Below are 17,906 nucleotides of genomic sequence, written 5' to 3'. Positions count from 1 at the left end.
TTGGGCAGGACGGAGGTATTTGGTGTTGAAAGAGGGCCTATCTGCCTCGATGTTCTCTGCTCACATTCAGAAACAAGGCTGTCCACAATGGTCCATCCAATTTGGAAGTGAACCCTAGTAGGAAGGTTCCATAGCCTGTACTTCTGTCTGTACCCTCTTAAGGTGCTGTGTTGAGACACAAATATTTCTTCTTCAAATATCCGCTGAATCAAAGCACTGGTTCAACTTATAGGATAGTTGAGGAGACGGTGATGTTCCAATTTCTTGTTTCTGTCTAATAAGCTAAGTATGGTTCTGATTCCAATTTGTTTACCAGACTTTCTATTGTTGATCTTTGATGTTAGACTCTGAAATCCAAGAGGGCAGAGATGGATCTATCTTTTTCATAGCCATATTCCTGTCATATAGTGCAGTGCCTAGCTGAATGAATGAAATGTATCCAAGTACAGCTTTGGTTCAAGTTCTCGATTTTTCTGTAGAGAGGTGGGGTGGACTGGAGGTCCTGAAGGGAAAGAACACTTTGACCCAAGCCTTCTCTGGAAGCGCAGATGAGGCAGAGCCTATTCGTTGCTGCTGACTGAAGGGGCTCCAGTAGCTAGACAGCCCACGCTGTGAGGAAGGAGCAGTGTTGTGGGAGGGTCAGGGCTAGGTCTGAACACAGAAGCACTCCTCATCCTATTACCCATTGCCTGCTTAGGGTCCTGCACCAACAGGTAAATCCTCCAACTTTTAAGTTCTTTCTCCTCAGTTTATAAAAATATGCAAGTTTTCCACTTAGGAACCAACCCTGCCCTCTTGCCCCCAATCTCGGGTTCCCTCCTAGTTACTACTCAGCTTTGTCACTTACGGTGGACAACTTCAGGTGAGTTCACTTTTTGTGCCTCAATTTCTTCATTTTAAAGATAGATATGACAATAGTGTCCACAGTCTGTGGAGGATTAAATGAGTTTACATAGGTCAAGTGCTTAGAGTGGTGCTTGATACAGCAAGGACTCAACATTCTCGTCTTCCCAGCTTATGGGGAAAAGATGCCTGTTCTGGCTGTCCTCCCCGCTAGTTCCCTTACCCATGGAAGCCTGGTCTGTTTCCACCACTGCAAGGTCCCCTTGCTCAAGCCAGTGAATGTGTACCAGGCCCCTCTTCAGAGTGAGGGCTGCAACCTGAAGCTTTTACCTTACCTGCCCTGGCTCCCAGCTCTGCTCAGCTCCTGTTTAGCTGTACCTTTGTCTTTATACACTGGTGACCCATGGGGACTCTGTCTCTGTGCATGGCCCTCCTTTTTCATGCTGTTACCCTCATCAGTTTCTGGAGAGGCCCCCCTTTATACCTGATCCTGTCTGAACTTCAGGGCTACATCTCTTCCTGAATATCTCACATGCACATGTCCAAAATGGAAATCTATGTCTTCCTCTAAGTAGGTCTCTTTATGTGGTATTCTCTTTCCAGTAAATGACAACATAAACCTTGCTTCTTATGACAGAAATCTCTGAGTCATACTTCATGTTTTCCTCCTCATTCCCTGCCCTCTTAAATCTATCCCCTTTCTCTTCTTCATAAAGCACTCTATGCTTTAGGTCAGAGTCTTTCCATGTCTTGTTATCCCAGATTTCCTGGCTGTTCTCCCTGATCTATGAGGCATTGAGTGACTTTTCCAATATGTGAATCTGACCATATCAGACTCTTGCTTAACAATTAACAGTTACCAGACACTATGTACCAGGCAAATTAATTTTTGCAAAACCCTGTAAGTACTATTATTTGTCTCCATTTTACAGATGAGGAAACTGGTGTGTTTTGCTTCCAGGATAGAGTTCAAGCACCTCAGCCTGGTCTAAGATCCAGGCTCTGCCTCACCTCTCACTTACCTCTGGGTTTCAGACACAGTAAACTGCTGCCACTGGTCAGGCTTTCACCAGGCTAGGCCTCTGCACACACAAAATGCCCTGGCTTGAACTTTCCCTTGGCTCTGCCTAATAATGCCTATTCATCATTACTAGCCAGCTCTCATGTCTCTTCTACTAGGATACCTCCAAGCAGAGTTGTGGCAGTTCCCTCTTCTTACTTCCACATCTCACTATAACACTTGGATGAATAAACTCTGTTTACCTGACTGACTCCTACTAGATAATGGGAACTATTATCCTACTAGATAATGGGAACTTGAGGTAAGGTCTGATTCAAATCTGTCCTTACTACCTAGCACCAGGCCTGGCAATACTTATTTTGCTAAAGAACGAATGGAGTCAGGTATTGCAAAACACACCTTAATATCTCAGTGACTCAGGAGGCTGAGGCAGAAGGATCAAAAGTTCAAGGTCAGTCTGGACAGCTTAGCAAGACCTTGTCTCAAACAAAAACCAAACAAAAACGAAATCAAAACAAAACACAACAACAACAAAAAAAGGACTTGGGATGTGGCTCAGTGATACAGTACCCCTGGGTCCAATCCCCAGTGCTGGGAAAAAAATGAACAGAGCAAAAGAGAGTGTATGGTTAGGAAGGCCTGAATTCAAGCAGCCTGAGGACCTGGACAAACATAGCAACTCCTCCAATAACCATATCAGGAGCACAACTAAGCTGTGAGGGCAGAAGTATCAGAAGCCAGGATGAGTGAGGCTGGGAAAAACTTAGCAGGAGGTAGTCTGCTCTGAGTCCTCGGGTCCCAGCCACCTCCCATGTTAAATCTTTGAGACTACTCTCCCACCCCTTAGATTTTTCTCTAACTGATTTAAGTTACACCTGTGTGATATGTACGAATATCTCTACCCATTTGATTTCCTCAATAATCTTGTGAAACTATGTTAGTACAGTTTAATTAGTATTTACTGATTCTCCTCCCCTGTGCAATGCAAGGTAATGAGAACAGAGAAAAAGAAAAAGTCACTGATTTGGGGAGCTCAAAGTTTGGTGGGTAACAGATTACTGCCTCCCTCTTACATGAGAAGAAATAGGCTCAGAAAGGTTAGACCTGAAGTCACACAGGTAATAAAATGCTGGGTTTAGGAGGATTAAATCAGTCCTTTGGATTTCTACCAAAGACGTTAGTCAATGAAGTGTCCTGCTTCATCTAACTAGCCTGTGATATCCCTTATTTGTTGTCAGGACACAAAGGTGACCTGATCTGAACAGCTGGTTAGGTGCAGATGTGAAGGCTGCAGATGGTGCTGAGTGGGTTTCCTTTCCCTGTATCCTGCTGGTCTGTTTCAAAGGAGGGAGGGGGGAATGTCAGGTGTTCCCATCAAAGGTGCTATCTATTCTGGGGGCTTACACAAGTCCAACTCAATGGTGCCCACTTCACTTTAGCTCTATCATTTGCTTTTTTTTTTTTTTTAAATTACCTCTTAGGAAAGTCACTAGAACTCTGAGCCTGCTTCCTTACATGTAAGAGAGATGACACCTACCCAAAAGAACTGTGAGGCCTGAAATGTCTATAAAGTGCCTGGCACATAGTATATGCTCAAACAAACAATGGTAGGCTCTCTTTCCCTTTTTTTTTCCTACGCCTTCTACTTCTGTATTTTCCTTCCCCCTATGCTGGGGATTGAAGCCAGGGCCTCATGAATGCTAGGCAAATGCTATATCCTTATCTATACTCACAGTCCCTCCCTCTAGTTCTGTTTCAAATAAGATCCTGAGCATTGCCTTCGAGTGGCAAAACACCCAACATATGAATTAGATAAATGAGGTAGGCAGGCTTATGACTGCTACCAACACCTAAACTCAGTTCAAAGAATTATGCTTCGGAGGGCTGGTGTCATGGTAGATTTGTAGCACCTGTCATCCCAGTCTTCTGAAGGGTCTTCCCATGCCCCTCCAGTGCATCCCACGAGAGTGGCCATTGCTCATACTCACTCTTGGCTAGCCTAATGCTAGCATCCAAAATGCTAGGAGATGGCTTAAGGGGCCACATGTGGGAAATGCTAAAGGATACAGAAGGCTCTTCTTTGTGGACACCTCTGATCCAGTTGTCACCTGCTTCTGCCTGATGTCAGCACAGTGAATGCGTGGCTCCTTATCTTCCCTTTTGCTCTGGGAGGCTATGTGTACAGACAATTTCTCAAAGCTATCAGTAGAGTCACTGAGCTCACTGGAGGCAGCTCCATCCTCAGCCTGGGCCTCTGGCTCAGGCTCCTTGTCCTGATTTGCCTGTGATGAGCTCCATTCAACAAAAGTATTGCTCTGTTGGATTCCTGAGCACTTCAGGTGTGGGAAAAGGTGAGGGCTGGTTAAGTTAGACTGTTCAACCCCTGTCTTAGAGTCCCTATCTTCATAAGCAACACTTTGAGTAGAAGAACCCTGCCTAGGCAGAGAGTTGATAGCTTTTTCTGGGCTAGACAGAAAGCTACTTCTGACCTTAATCTCCTCTGCTCTAGGGGAAGGCTCTGGAGAAGGACAGGAGGGGCTTTCCTTCCGTACCTCATGAGGCTGAGGGCTGATGACCTCACTTGTGTCTGACATAAAACTGGACCAAGGGCTAGTTTTGTCTGTCACAGTGGTTATCTCATTTAGGGTCCTGGGCTCAATAAGGTCTTCTTCGTAGTCCTCATCACTGTAGAGTGGGCCCGCCTCAGTATCCTCACTTATAATGGGTACCATATTTCCCAGGGACTCATGGAACATTCCTCCTCCATTTGAGGTCTCTTCAAGAGCAGGAGGAGATGGGGAATTTGTGCCTTCAGCCGCAGCTCTTGCCAATGTCTTGTTTGGAGCTGTGCTTTGTTCTTGGGTGGCTTCTATGTCTTGAGCATCTGGGACTTTGGTGACCTCTTTGCTTCTACTCCTGGCTCCGTGAGAAGTCAAAGCTGCTTGAGAATTCCTGGTGATAGTCTGCAGATCTGAACAGCAACAGATATCACTCTTATTACAAGGCAGGGCCACAGACAATTCAAGGTTCCCACATTGGCCTTTAGCTTCAGAGGTAGCCTTTCAATCAACTTTGAACAAACCTTAAAGTAGTTAAACCACCCAAGAGTCAGTAAAACTATATTCAAGGCAGTACAATTTCTAGTACTTTATTCTAATATCAGAGGACCAAAATCTAATCTATTTATAGTTGTGGATACATCTGTGGAAACGTTTTCAGGACTATCTGCTCATGCTCAGGAATTTTCAGGAACTGGGAGTCCTGGTAGGCATGTTCATGCTTCCATTTACTTCAGTAATTACCTATATTAAAAATCAAAAATGAGAATCTACTTATTTACCTATTTGACAACAGTTACTAAAACTATCTATTTCATGTGGAAAATAAAGTCAAGAAAATATATACCAACCACAAGATAAGAGAAAACCAAGGTGGCAGGGTATTGGAAAGAGCACAGGCTTTGGAGCTGGTCAGTCTTGGGTTTCAAATATTTACTGTCCCTTGTTAACTTTGCAATCATGAGTAAATTGTCCTCTCTGAAGCTATTTATCTTAAATGGTGATTAACACCACCCATTTCACACATTACAGTAAAAAATATACAAGGTGGCCCTGGGATTCAATCCCCTGGATAGACATAGAGAGAGAGAGAGAGAGAAGTTTACCTTCAAGACCCTCTAGTTTCAATCCTACAATTCTCGTGTCTCCTCTTTTAACACACCCTTTAAAAGGATTCTTCTAATTGCTTCCATTCTCTATCCCAAACAAGCCTTCCTTTTGTTTTGTTCTTCTGCTTTCTTTCTTGGGGGGAAATTTCTCTGGCTGACTACAGAATGTGAGCTTGATGAAGGCAGAGACAATAACTGTCTTGTCTACCATCATATCCTACTTGAACTAGTTATAGAATTGAATCTGGAGTAGTTGATGATCAATAAGAAGTTGAGTGAATATATCCAAGCAAGTGGAAGTCAAGCATGGAGCATATACCTGGGGTCTTGATTAGTGATATTAGGCATCTTGGGAGAAGTAGAGAGGAAGAAAGTTTGTACCTGATATCAATCATGGTATATGCTTACCCTCACTACCTTTAGAAGAGAAAACTTAATTTATTCATATCTGTGTGGAATTTGCATTGTATGTGTCTGTGTGTGTGTATGTGTTTGTGTATGTGTTTGCATGTAATGTTGGGGATTGAACCCATGGCTTCACTCATGCTAGGCAAGTGTTTTACCATTGAGCTACCTCCCCAGCCTGAAATCTACATTTTTTACTTGAGCAAAATGACACCAAGTGAGGGCTAAAGATGCTGACCTAGAAGATCTCTCAATGTTCCCCAAAGTTTGCCTGATAAAGATTTCCAGTTTTTTTTTTTTTTTAAAGGGTGGTGAGGGCAGGTACTAAGGATTTAACCCAGGGGTGCTTTACCACTGAGATATCCAGCTCTTTTTATTTTTTATTTTGAGTCTTGTAAGTTGCTGAGGCTGGTCTTAAACTTTCAATCCTCCTGTCTCAGCCTCCTGAGTTGCTATAATTACAGGTGTGCACCACTGCACCTGGCAAGATTTCTAGGTCTTAACCCTGGATCCTGATTTAGTAGAACGGATTGGGACCCAGAAATTTTATTTTAAAATAAGTGTTCCAGATGATATTTTAGGGGGAGGTGCTAGGGATTAAACCCAGGGACTCTCTACTACTGAACTACACACCCAGTCATTTTTATTTTGAAGACATATCTGGCAAAATTACTGAAGGTCTCACTAAATTGCTGAGGCTGACCTTAAATTTGTAATCCTCCTGCCTCAATCTCTCTACTCACTGGGATTATAGGTGTGTGTCATAATGGCCAGCTCCAGCTAATTCTTATGCTCAGGCAAGTTTGGAAAATTCTTGTTTTAGGGCAGTCTCATTCTTCAATGCACACTAGAATTACTTAGGGAGTTATAAACAATGCTAATGCCTGGTTTCCACCCTTAAGAGACTCTTGTCTGATGGTACACAGGAGGATTTTTAAAAACCCACTCAGTAATTCCAATATGCAGCCAATGTGAGAACAGAGCTCTAAGGGGCTTTTTAAAGGATGGAATATGGATTCCCAAAATCTAGAATTACTACGCCTTGTTAAAAATGCAGACTTCTGAGAATTAGAATTTTAAACATACTTGTATAGTTGATCTTTTCTGAAAAAGAGAGTGGCACAAATTTAAGAACTCTGTTTTTTCCTTGGGGAAATTGAAGTAAGAAGGGAAAGGAGCTGGGTATGGTGATGCACACCTATAATCTCAGTGATACAGGAGGCTAAAGCAGGAGTATAGCAAGTTTGAGGCCAAACTTAGCAATTTAGTAAGTAACACAGTGAGACTCTGCCTCAAAAAAAAAAAAAAAATAAAAATAAATAAATAAATAAATAAAAGAAAAAGAGCTGGTGATGGAGCTCAGCATAAAGCACCCCTGGGGTCGGGGGAAGGAAGGGAAAAGGAAAGGATAAGCTCAGGGTCAAACAGCCAAGTATATTCCAGAAATCCGCAAGGATCTGGGTCTCCTGCCTCTCAGTCCAATGCTCTTTCCATTGCTCCATGTTCCTGTGCCATATTACACCACACTACAATGTCCCTTCTTTTAAAAGGAAGATGGTTAAAAAAAAAAAAAAAAAAAGAAAAAGTTATACAGCCTTTCGTCATAGGGACTTGTTAGTGGGCAGACACTGAGATGCTTTTTGAATTGGCATCTAGTGACCATAACTCAATAAGAAAGGCTCTGAGCCATACCTGAGATTAAGGAGCTGACTTGCACCACCAGATTGTTGGATTTTTCCAGGATACACTGGCTCTCAGGGTCTAGGGTGCTGGCTTCTGGCCCAATATGGTCCCCATGGTTCTCCTGGCTCTGCAAGATGGCAGTATGAGTGTGAGGGCTCAGAGGCAGAAAAGATTTGGTGAGCTTCTGGCTGAAGTACTTCTGGATCTGATCTAGCTCACTCAGATTCTTCCTGGAAGGGGGAAAAAAAAAAGGAGAAGATGACAAAGGGTCACTCTTGGAGATTATGAGATTCTTTTATGTACCATTGATGTAAGACCTTAATACCTCCCAATTGTTCCATTAATATATAGATTCCTCTCACTTCTCTAACTCACCATTCATCCTTTACTCCTCTGACTATGATTCTGCTGCCAATTACATATCTGCTTCTTTCTGTCTGGTTAATATGTTTTTTTGATATCTGGAAAAATGCAACCTTTTTTTTTTTTAAAGATGGACACAAAATCTTTTATTTATTTATTTATTTATTTATTTATTTATTTTATGTGGTGTGGAGGATCGAACCCAGCACCTCACAAGTGTGAGGCAAGCTGAGCTATAACCTCAGCCCCCAAAATGCAACCTTTTAAAAAGAACTACTCTTAACCATCATGCCAGTACTCACTTCCTCTATTCAGACAGAATAAAAGCCCTACTCCAGGCCAACAATGTTCTTTGCTACCTTATAACCATTCCTGATCCTTTAAACAAGTGACCTTTTCTAACCAGCTTTGCTTGACTTTCTAAATGGGTTCAGGACAATTTGGAGGGCTACATACTCTTAAACTGTATCACTTGTTATTTTAATAAGCCTTCAAATGAGTCTGATACAATGATTTTGGGGAAACACTATATAGGGCTTTTTAACCTGGTGATTTTGCCCCCCATGGGACATTTGGCAACATCTGGAGATATTTTTGGTTGTCACAACTGAGGGAGGGGCACCACTGTTATGTAGTAGATATAGGCCAAGAATGCTAAACATCTTACAATGTACAGGACTGGCCGCCACAACAACACATCTGGCCCAAATATCAACAGTGTTGAGGTTGAGAGAAAATGCACTAGGGTGAATTAGTTTCTTTTTTAAGTGGGTTCCAAATAGGATAATAACCCAATAAAGTACAACCAAACCATTAATAGTTAAACTTAAATAGCCTTGATCACTAGCATCTTGCTAATCTGAGATGAGAATCTGAACACATTACTTCTTTGTAATATGAGTTGAGGCAGTTTCCCAAATTCTATAGCCCAAATTCTCCATCCTTTTAAACATATCTCATTAAGCAAAAAAGAAGTTGCCGATGTTTCTTTTCTGAGTTTGCATTGTGCAACTAAAGGAAAAGTTAGTTTTATCCAAATATAAAACACTTTAAATATTTTTTTCCCTCAAATTTTATACTTTCCTCCTTCCTTCCCTAACACTTTCCATTGAGAAAACTATTCTAAAAGTCAAACACTTAGGTTAATACTCAAGGCCCTTCATGATCTGACATCCATAGAACTTGCCCTACTCTTTACACTTTACTAATTGCACTGCTGGTATCTTCCCAAACCTGACTTGTTGTTTCATGCATCTGGCCTTGATAATAATATTCTTTTGGTACACAGAACCTTTTCCTTCAAAGATCAGTTCAAATGTGACTAAGTTTTTCCATCTCTAATTCAGAATGTTGCTTTTCCTCTGTCTACTCGGCCAGGAAACCTACAGTTCTTATCACCCCACATTAAAATTATCAGGCAATAATGTTCAACTCTTCCACCAGGAAACGAAGAGCCAGCATTGGAGGTCAAGTCTATTGAATTCTGAAACCAAATTCCTCCACTTTACTAACCTTTCTCTCTAGATAACTTTGAGGCCAATCTTGCTGATCTATGATGGCCTTTTCAATTCTCACAGTGATTCTCTGGTTCAGATGCTAATTAAACTAAGAAAGGGATAGGGAAGTGTTACCAGAACAGAAGCTGGTCTGGAAGAAACCAGTGATTGTGAAGATAAAGACAGTAGGCAGGGGGCTGGGGTTGTGGCTCAGCGGTAGAGTACTCCCCTAGCACGTGTGAGGTGTGTGAGGTGCTGGGTTCCATCCTCAGCACAGCATAACAATAAATAAAATAAAGGAACTGTGTACAACTACAACTAAAAAAATATTAAAAAAAAAAAAGGGGGCTGGGGTTGTGGCTCAGGGGTAGAGCGCTCGCTTAGCACGTGTGAGGCCCTGGGTTCGATCCTCAGCACACATAAAAATAATAAATAAAATAAAGATATTGTGCCCAACTACAACTAAAAAATAAATAAATATTTAAAAAAAAGGACAGTGGGCAGGATGAGGCTTTATAAACTTTAAAGGATGTGAGGCTGTGCAGATGTGAGACTGGTTATTATTAAGCTAAAGTTCCTATATTTATATGCGGATCATTTACTTTTCTAAAGTAGCGGGAGGCTCTAAACTAAGAGATTCATCCATGAGGAATACCTATGAGGCTCCAAAGGTTCAATCCAATACTAACATGCACAAGAGCCTTCTATTAAATCTCCCAGCTCGGGGCTGGGGATGTGGCTCAAGTGGTAGCGTGCTCGCCTGGCATGCGTGCGGCCCGGGTTCGATTCTCAGCACCACATACAAACAAAGATGTTGTGTCCGCCAATAACTAAAAAATAAATATTAAAAAAATTCTCTCTCTCTCTCATCTCTCACTCTCTCTTTAAAAAAATATTAAAAAAAAAAAAAAAAATCTCCCAGCTCAGGGGTAACTGATGGTGGTATTGCCTTGTGCCACTGACATTCACTTTGTGCATCACAATGCTTTCTTGTGTCTTGTCTTAGCAGAGTGACTCACCTGAGAGAAGTCAGAATGGAGGTGTGGGAGGACAAAGGCGATGCGGTCAGTTTGTCATCACTTGTCAAGATTGCCTCTCCTTGCTGTAGGGATTCATGAAATCGGCGGATGTTCTGCACATGCTCTTCATGGCGTGTTGCCAGGCTTCTTGTGGTACCACTGGTACCACTTCTGTCCAGAGAAAATGGGAGCAAAATAAATTCTAAGCCCATGAGAAAACTCCTAGTGTGACAAAAAAAATCACTCTCCTGAAATGGCATTGCAAATCTATCCCTAATACTATATTTTTGGTTACATCAACTCTTGCTTGGTTCACAAAAGTCTTCCAAATAGTCCTTCCTTCAGTCTTACCCATTCCACCTTCTTCCATTCTCCACAATTATAGCTGAAGTGATTTCTCTAAAACAGATCTGATAATATGGATAATAATAATAACATATACTAATAATACTAAGTCTTCTAATCTATAAACATATGAGATATTTTCCCATTTATGTAGATCCTCTTTAATCTCTTTCAATAAAACATGATAGTTTTTACAGAATACATTTAATACTTCTTTTGTTATATTTTTTTTTTTCATTTGGTGTTATTGTAAATAAAACTTTTCAAAATTTCATTTTTGATGATTCATTGCTGGTGTATAGAAATATAATTGATTTTGTAAGTTTTGAAAGTTTCTCAATTATAATATGGTAAAAATTGATATATATAACTCAAATAAACAAATCTCTTTGGGGTCATCAATAATTTTAAAGAGTAAAGTGAGTTCTGAAGTGGAAATGTTTGAGAACCACTGCTTTGCAAAGGTAGAACCAAAATACACAGTAAATGTTATATATTTAAAGCATACAATTTGATGAGTTCCAACACATGTAAACATCTAAGGAAATTATTACCACAAGATAATGAACATATCTATTATTTCCAAGTTTCTTTTTGCCTTTTGTAATTTCTTTCTCCTTCCCTCTCTCTTCACTTTGCCTTGTCCCTAGACAACCACTTACCTGTTTTCTGTTACTATATCTTAGTATGCATCTTCTAGAATTTTATATAAATAGAATTATATACAACATATTCTTTTATTATAGCTTCTATTCCTCAGCATAATTATTTTGAGATTCATTTTGTTGTTTATCAATAATACATTTCTTTTTATTTTTGAGTAGTATTCCATCATATGGATATACCACAATTTGGCTATCTGTTCATCTATTTGTTGATGGACACCTGAGTTGTTTAGAGTTTCTGGCTGTTATAAATAAAGTACAAAGATAAAAATCTTGGAAACTGCTGCTCCAGGAGTTTCACATTATTATTATTATTATTATTATTATTATTATTATTATTATTTTGGGGGGTACTGGGGATTGAACTCAGGGGCACTCAACCACTAAGCCACATCCCTAGCCCTTTTGAGTATTTTATTTAGAGGCAGAGTCTCACTGAGTTGCTTAATGACTCGCTTTTGCTGAGGTTGTCTTGTGATCCTCCTGCTTCAGTCTCCTAGACCACTGGGATTACAGGCATGCACCACCATGCTGGGGTCACATGTATTATTACATGCGTGTAAAAATGATTTGTTTCTTTTCTCATTTACTATTCATGACAACCCTTGAGTAATATATTACTTTCATTTAACAAATAAGAAAATTAAGGCTAAGGCTCAGAGAATTTAAGTAATTAGCTTAAGATCACATATAATCAATGAGAGAAAAGGACAGAACTCCAAATCTGTCTGATCTCCAATACACTTCACCACCAAGACTTGGAACAAGGAAGGGTCAGAAACAGTTGGATTTCTGTTAGGTGAGGTGGTTAGAGACGGAATTACAGTTTACCCTTGGATGAATGGCTGGATTAGAATGTGACATTTTGATATGGTCTTTGTAAAATAGTAACAGGGACATTTTTATGTGAAAAAAAAGCAAACCATTAAACTTTTTGCTTTTCAAATTACTAAACAATGAACATTAGAGACACTCTCATCCCACCCATGTGTCTCTGACTGATTATGGTCAAACAATACTTACAGATAACAAAAGAATTATCTAAACCTTGGATCTAGGATTTGACAGACACATAGCTCTTTCTATACAGAGAAAAGAGAATCTCTTCATATGGTGACCAAATAGAAAATTACTTACCAAAGGAACAGGACTTGGAGTGTGTAAGCAGTATGAGAGGGTGTTTTAGAATAAAGGGTCAATTCACTAATTGCTATTCTGGAGTGAGTGTGGTGGGAGAAGACTCCTTGCCTCCTCCCTAAGGTGGGAGGAAAGACACAGCAAAGACTCTCTGGTGGAAGCCACTAGGGTCTGGAAGGGAGTGGAGTGGAAAGAAGCAATCTTACTGTTGGGCCTGTCTCCTGACCAGATGGAACATGCTCTAGCCCTGATATCAAATATATGATGATGGTTGGCTTAGTGAAAAGGATGGGCCAATGGCTCTCTGTAAAACAACCTGCATATTTTTGGGAGGGGAAAGATGATATATTTCTCCCAAAATGTTAAAGGCCTCTGAGGATAAGAGTGTTTCTTGCAACAAAGTAATACTTTTGATAAGAGTAAACTTTTAATTCCTATCTTATGAAATTTTATTTTCACAAATCTTAGGTTTAGGGGTGGGGGCACTGTGAGATCAGCAAAGCTTTATCCTATCTTTAATTTCTTCTTCTAATGAAGGAGATATGACAAGCAGTTCACATACTTCCACTCTTTGACCCCACTTCTTCCCATCAAGACATTTACTCACTTCCCAGGAGAGGAGAAATCAAGTTCCTTTGAAGAGGTGTGAACAAGCTGGTCCTGGATATGTTCTACAATACGGCTGGGGAATGCAGCATACATATCAGAGGCAGGGAAGGAAAAGGTATTATATATTGGGATCTGAAAAGCAATGAGAAAAATAGTACACTGGTTACCATGAACTCTCTTTGAACAAAGCAGTACATAAATAAATTTGTAAAATTTATTCAGAAGAATTTCCACTGAAGTCTGTTTTCTATGTGTTGAGCACTGTGCTAAGCTATTAGCATTTATTTTTCTCATTTAAACTTTACATTATCTTATGAAGTAGGTACTATTATTATCCTTATTTTATGGACTATGTCATCAGATTGCTTTTTTGTTGTTTTATCTATATTTATGCTCTTGTTCCTCCAGCTAGTTTGTAAACTCTGGCTGGACATTATCTTGTATTTATTTTATATGTGAGGACCAACTGGTTGTGGTATTTCTTTCTTTCTTTTTTAGTTGTGGATGAATACAATACCTTTATTTTATTTATTTATTTTTATTTGGTGCTGAGGATCGAACCCAGTGCCTCACACATGCTAGGCAAGTGCTCTACCACTGAGCCACAACCCCAGCCCTGGCTATGGTATTTCTTGTCTTATGACTATTAGGGTTGATTGGAAGAAAAAATATCTTCTATATATAAAGACCAATGAACCCTTGGTCATTTTCTAATGCATTTATCCATTCTGTAGGTATTGATTTATTCTGTGTGCCAGACCCTGGGCCAAGGATGCATGAAGAAGACATGAACAAAACATAAGTCTTTGCTTCAACAGAGCTCCTCTATCTGGGACAGTTAGGAAATTTCTTTCTTTTAATTCTTCTTTAACAGTTGAACTCTTTGAAAGAGTTGTCTCTACTTACTATTGCCTATTCCTCTTTTCCCATTCTTTCTTATTTTTTAAAATGAAAGACCAATGATTTTAATGTAAGAGACTTTTAAAAAATAATTGATATGGTTTCAAATTCTATACTGCAACTAATCTTATTTTATTTAAAAACAGAGATAAATTTCATGGAGCATAAAATTCACCCTTTAAAAGTGTTTGGGGAGATTCAAGGTGGTGGGCTAGAGGGAGGCAGCATTCTGTGTCGCTTAGTGACCTGGGACTCAAGTTGTGAGAATAGTGCTTCTCTGCAAGCAAAATTCTTGCTCCCATGCAGGAATCACGGCCACCCAATTACTCACCCATGCAGGACTACTGGGTACCTGAGCGGGCACCATTCACACCTGCACAGAACTTTCGGCCACCCACCGAGCACCAAGCAGAAATCACCAAGGCCACTCCCATGCAGAACACCCGGCAGGTTCTCACACGCAGGAACTTACTCCTGTGTGGACCCCCATCTATCAACTGGGGCTCCCTGGTGGCCACCATCTTGGGACTCTACAGCAATGGATAGACTCCCCTACATGCAGTAGCCTGCCTGTTCCCTGTACCCAAGAACTTCACACAGGCTCTGAAGTCAGCTGATAGCCACACATACCACAGAGCTCATCTCTGAACTCATCCTCCAACGCCATTGCTTGCTTCCCCACACCCTACCAGACAGCCCACTGCTGAAAGAAGGCGCCTCCAACTTGGGCCACCTTCATCACCCTCTTCAGTGGAAGGCAACACCCAGTTTGGAACTCCAGCTGGCCATGTACTCCCTCCTCTCCCCAGAGGCCACTACCCCAGCATAGTGACATCCTGAGGGTGGAGATACCAGCTAACAACAGACAACCCACCTATTGGATGAGAAGGGAAGCAGGAAAGACATGGACTTCCAACCAAAATAATCCTGTTTCTTCCTTCAAGATTTTTTTTCCCCCCTCTACCTCTCCATTCTCCTGCCCTCACATCCCTAACATATGTGAAACCAAGTATTTTGCATGAATTAGGATTTTGAGGACTGGGATGTCTGAATAGTATATTATAGCTGTGTTGTGTGTATATATATATATATTTTTTTCTTTTATCCTACCAATTGCTACTATTTTAATATTTTTAATTTTTCTCCATATATATGTGTGTTTATTTTATGTACTCTACTGCCTTCCCACTTACTTGTCTACCCCAAATTACTTCCTTTCCCTTCTCCTGCTACTAATCTTCCTCTTTGGATTTCTCTTTAACACTTCCTAAGATATAACAACTCTATATCCTCACCTCCTACCTCCTCAGCATATCATCCTACCCTCCTCCCTCCTGGTTCTTTGTCCTCCATCAGAAACTGTAAACTTTTTACAAACCTACTGAGTATACTGTGGATAATAACTGAATTCACCATTTCTGTACATTGTGACCAAACTGTAAACGTCTTAATACCAAACATTTGTTTTTAGGGTGTTCACTGTTTATATTAGGAACTGATAACATTGTCCTTCACCTCAAAGGAGAGATACTGAATCCCTACATGGGCACTATAAGCCTATAAGGTAAAAACAGTAACACCTTAGATCCACAGTGCTAGAAGGGAAGAAATACAAGCAATAGGAAAAAAAAAAAAAAAAAGGGAAGAAAGTGTCCCAAACAAATCAAGATACCACATTATCAGAATCCATGGAAAGAACAGCACAAGAAATTACTGAGAAGGCGTTCAGGATGTATATAATTAAAATGTTCTGCAAATTAAAGGATGATATAAGAGAGAAAATACAGGCAGCAAAAGATCATTTTGACAAAGAGCTACATAAACAAATTCAGGAAGCAAAAGATTACTTCAATAAGGAGTTCTAAAAAAAAAAAAAAAACAAACAGAAATCCCTGAAATGAAAGAAAAATAAACCAAATTAAAGCTCAATTGAAAGTATCATCAACAGATTAGACCACTTGGAAGATAGGACCTCAGACAATGAAGACAAAATATATAATACTGAAAATAATGTAGATAATACAGTGAATATGGTAATAAAACAGGAGCAAAACATTCCAGAAATATGGGATAACATAAAAAGACCAAATTTAAGAGTTATTGGGATAAAGGAGGGAATAGAGATCCAAACCGAAGGAATGAGCAAACTATTCAATGAAATAATACCAGAAAATTTTCCAAACATGAAGAATGAATTGAAAAACCAAATTTAAGAGGCTTAAAGGATGCCAAATGTACTTTTAATCACAACAGATCCACACCAAGTCACTTTATATTGAAAATGCCTAACATACAGAATAAGGAGAGAATATTAAAAGCCACGAGAGAAAGAAATCAGATTACACATAGGGGGAAACCAATTAGATTATATGCAGATTTTTCAATCCAGACCCTGAAAGCTACTAGATCCTGGAACAACATATATCAAGCTCTGAAAGAAAATGGATGCCAACCAAGAATCTTAAAAAAAAGAGAGAGAGAGAATTTTTTAATATTTATAGTTTTCGGCGGATACAACATCTTTCTTTGTATGTGGTGCTGAGGATCGAACCCAGGCCACATGCATGCCAGGCAAGTGCACTACTGCTTGAGCCACATACCTAGCCCCAAGAATGTTATATACAGAAAAATTAAGCTTTAGATTTGATGATGAAATAAAAACCTTCCATGATAAACAAAAGTTAAAAGAATTTACAACTCAAAAGCCCGCACTATAGAACATCCTCAGCAAAATATTCCATGAAGAGGAATTGAAAAACAACAATGAAAATCAGCAAAGGGAGGAATTACACTAAAGGAAAATCTAATCAAAGGAGAAGCCAAGTCAGGTTAAATACCAAACATAAACAAAAATGGCTGGGAATACAAATCATGTGTCAATAATAACCCTGAATGTAATGGCCTAAACTCACCAATCAAAAGACATGGATAGGCAGCTTGGATTTAAAAAAAAAAAAAAAAAAAGACACAACAATATGCTGCCTCCAAGAGACTCATCTCACAGAAAAAGACACCCACAGACTAAAGGTGAAAGGTTGGGAAAAATCATACCACTCTCATGAACTACGAAAACAAGCAAGGATCTCCATCCTCATATCAAATACAGTAGACTTCAAGCCAAAGTTAATCAAAAGGATAAAGAAGGACATTTTATACTGCTTAAGGGAACCATTCATCAGTAAAACATAACAATAATAAATTTATATTCCCCAAACAATGGAGCAGTTTTGTTCATCAAACCAATTCTTTTCAAGTTCAAGAGTCAAACAGACCACAGCACAATAATTTTGGGTAACTTTAACATATCTCTTTCACCACTGGATAGATCGTCCAAACAAAAGCTGAACAAAGACTGACATATATAGAATATTTCATCCTCAATGAACAAATATACTTTTTTGTGTATTAACACTTCTCAGCAGCACATGGATCCTACTCTAAAATAGACCATATATTATGCCACAAAGCAACTCTTAGCAAATATAAAAAAGTAGAGATACTGGGGCTGGGGATGTGGCTCAAATGGTAGCGTGCTTACCTAGCATGTGTGAGGCACTGAGTTCGATTCTCAGCACCACATAAAAATAAAAATAAAGATATTGTGTCCACCTAAAACTAAAAAACAAAAAAATATTTAAAAAAGTAGGGATACTACCCTGCATTCTATCAGTTCATAATGGAATGAAATTAGAAATCAATGATAAAATAAAAAAATAAAAGCTACTCCAACACCTGGAGACTAAATATTATGCT

At 39.6% G+C, this 17,906-nt stretch overlaps 1 protein-coding gene across 4 annotated transcripts in view; it reads right to left on the bottom strand.

Moving 5' to 3' along the window:
- C2cd3 (C2 domain containing 3 centriole elongation regulator) overlaps positions 1-17,906 on the bottom strand; it is a 135,827-nt gene that overhangs the window by 16,840 nt on the left and 101,081 nt on the right. For 3 of the 4 annotated variants that reach the window (XM_076846648.2, XM_076846650.2, XM_076846649.2), the window contains 4 exons: positions 13,252-13,385; positions 10,498-10,668; positions 7,629-7,849; positions 3,932-4,835 (listed from right to left, as the gene is read on the bottom strand). In XM_076846648.2, coding sequence (XP_076702763.2) covers positions 3,932-4,835; positions 7,629-7,849; positions 10,498-10,668; positions 13,252-13,385 — 1,430 coding nt within the window. Of the gene's footprint in view, positions 1-3,931; positions 4,836-5,045; positions 5,167-7,628; positions 7,850-10,497; positions 10,669-13,251; positions 13,386-17,906 lie in introns of those variants that run through there. The other variant, XM_076846651.1, reaches the window with a different exon arrangement.

The sequence above is a fragment of the Callospermophilus lateralis genome, chromosome 2 (genome assembly GCF_048772815.1).
Source record: "Callospermophilus lateralis isolate mCalLat2 chromosome 2, mCalLat2.hap1, whole genome shotgun sequence".
Taxonomy (NCBI): domain Eukaryota; kingdom Metazoa; phylum Chordata; class Mammalia; order Rodentia; family Sciuridae; genus Callospermophilus; species Callospermophilus lateralis.
The sequence above is the reverse complement of the archived record's forward strand: the minus strand, read 5'-3'. Positions and strand labels throughout refer to the sequence as shown.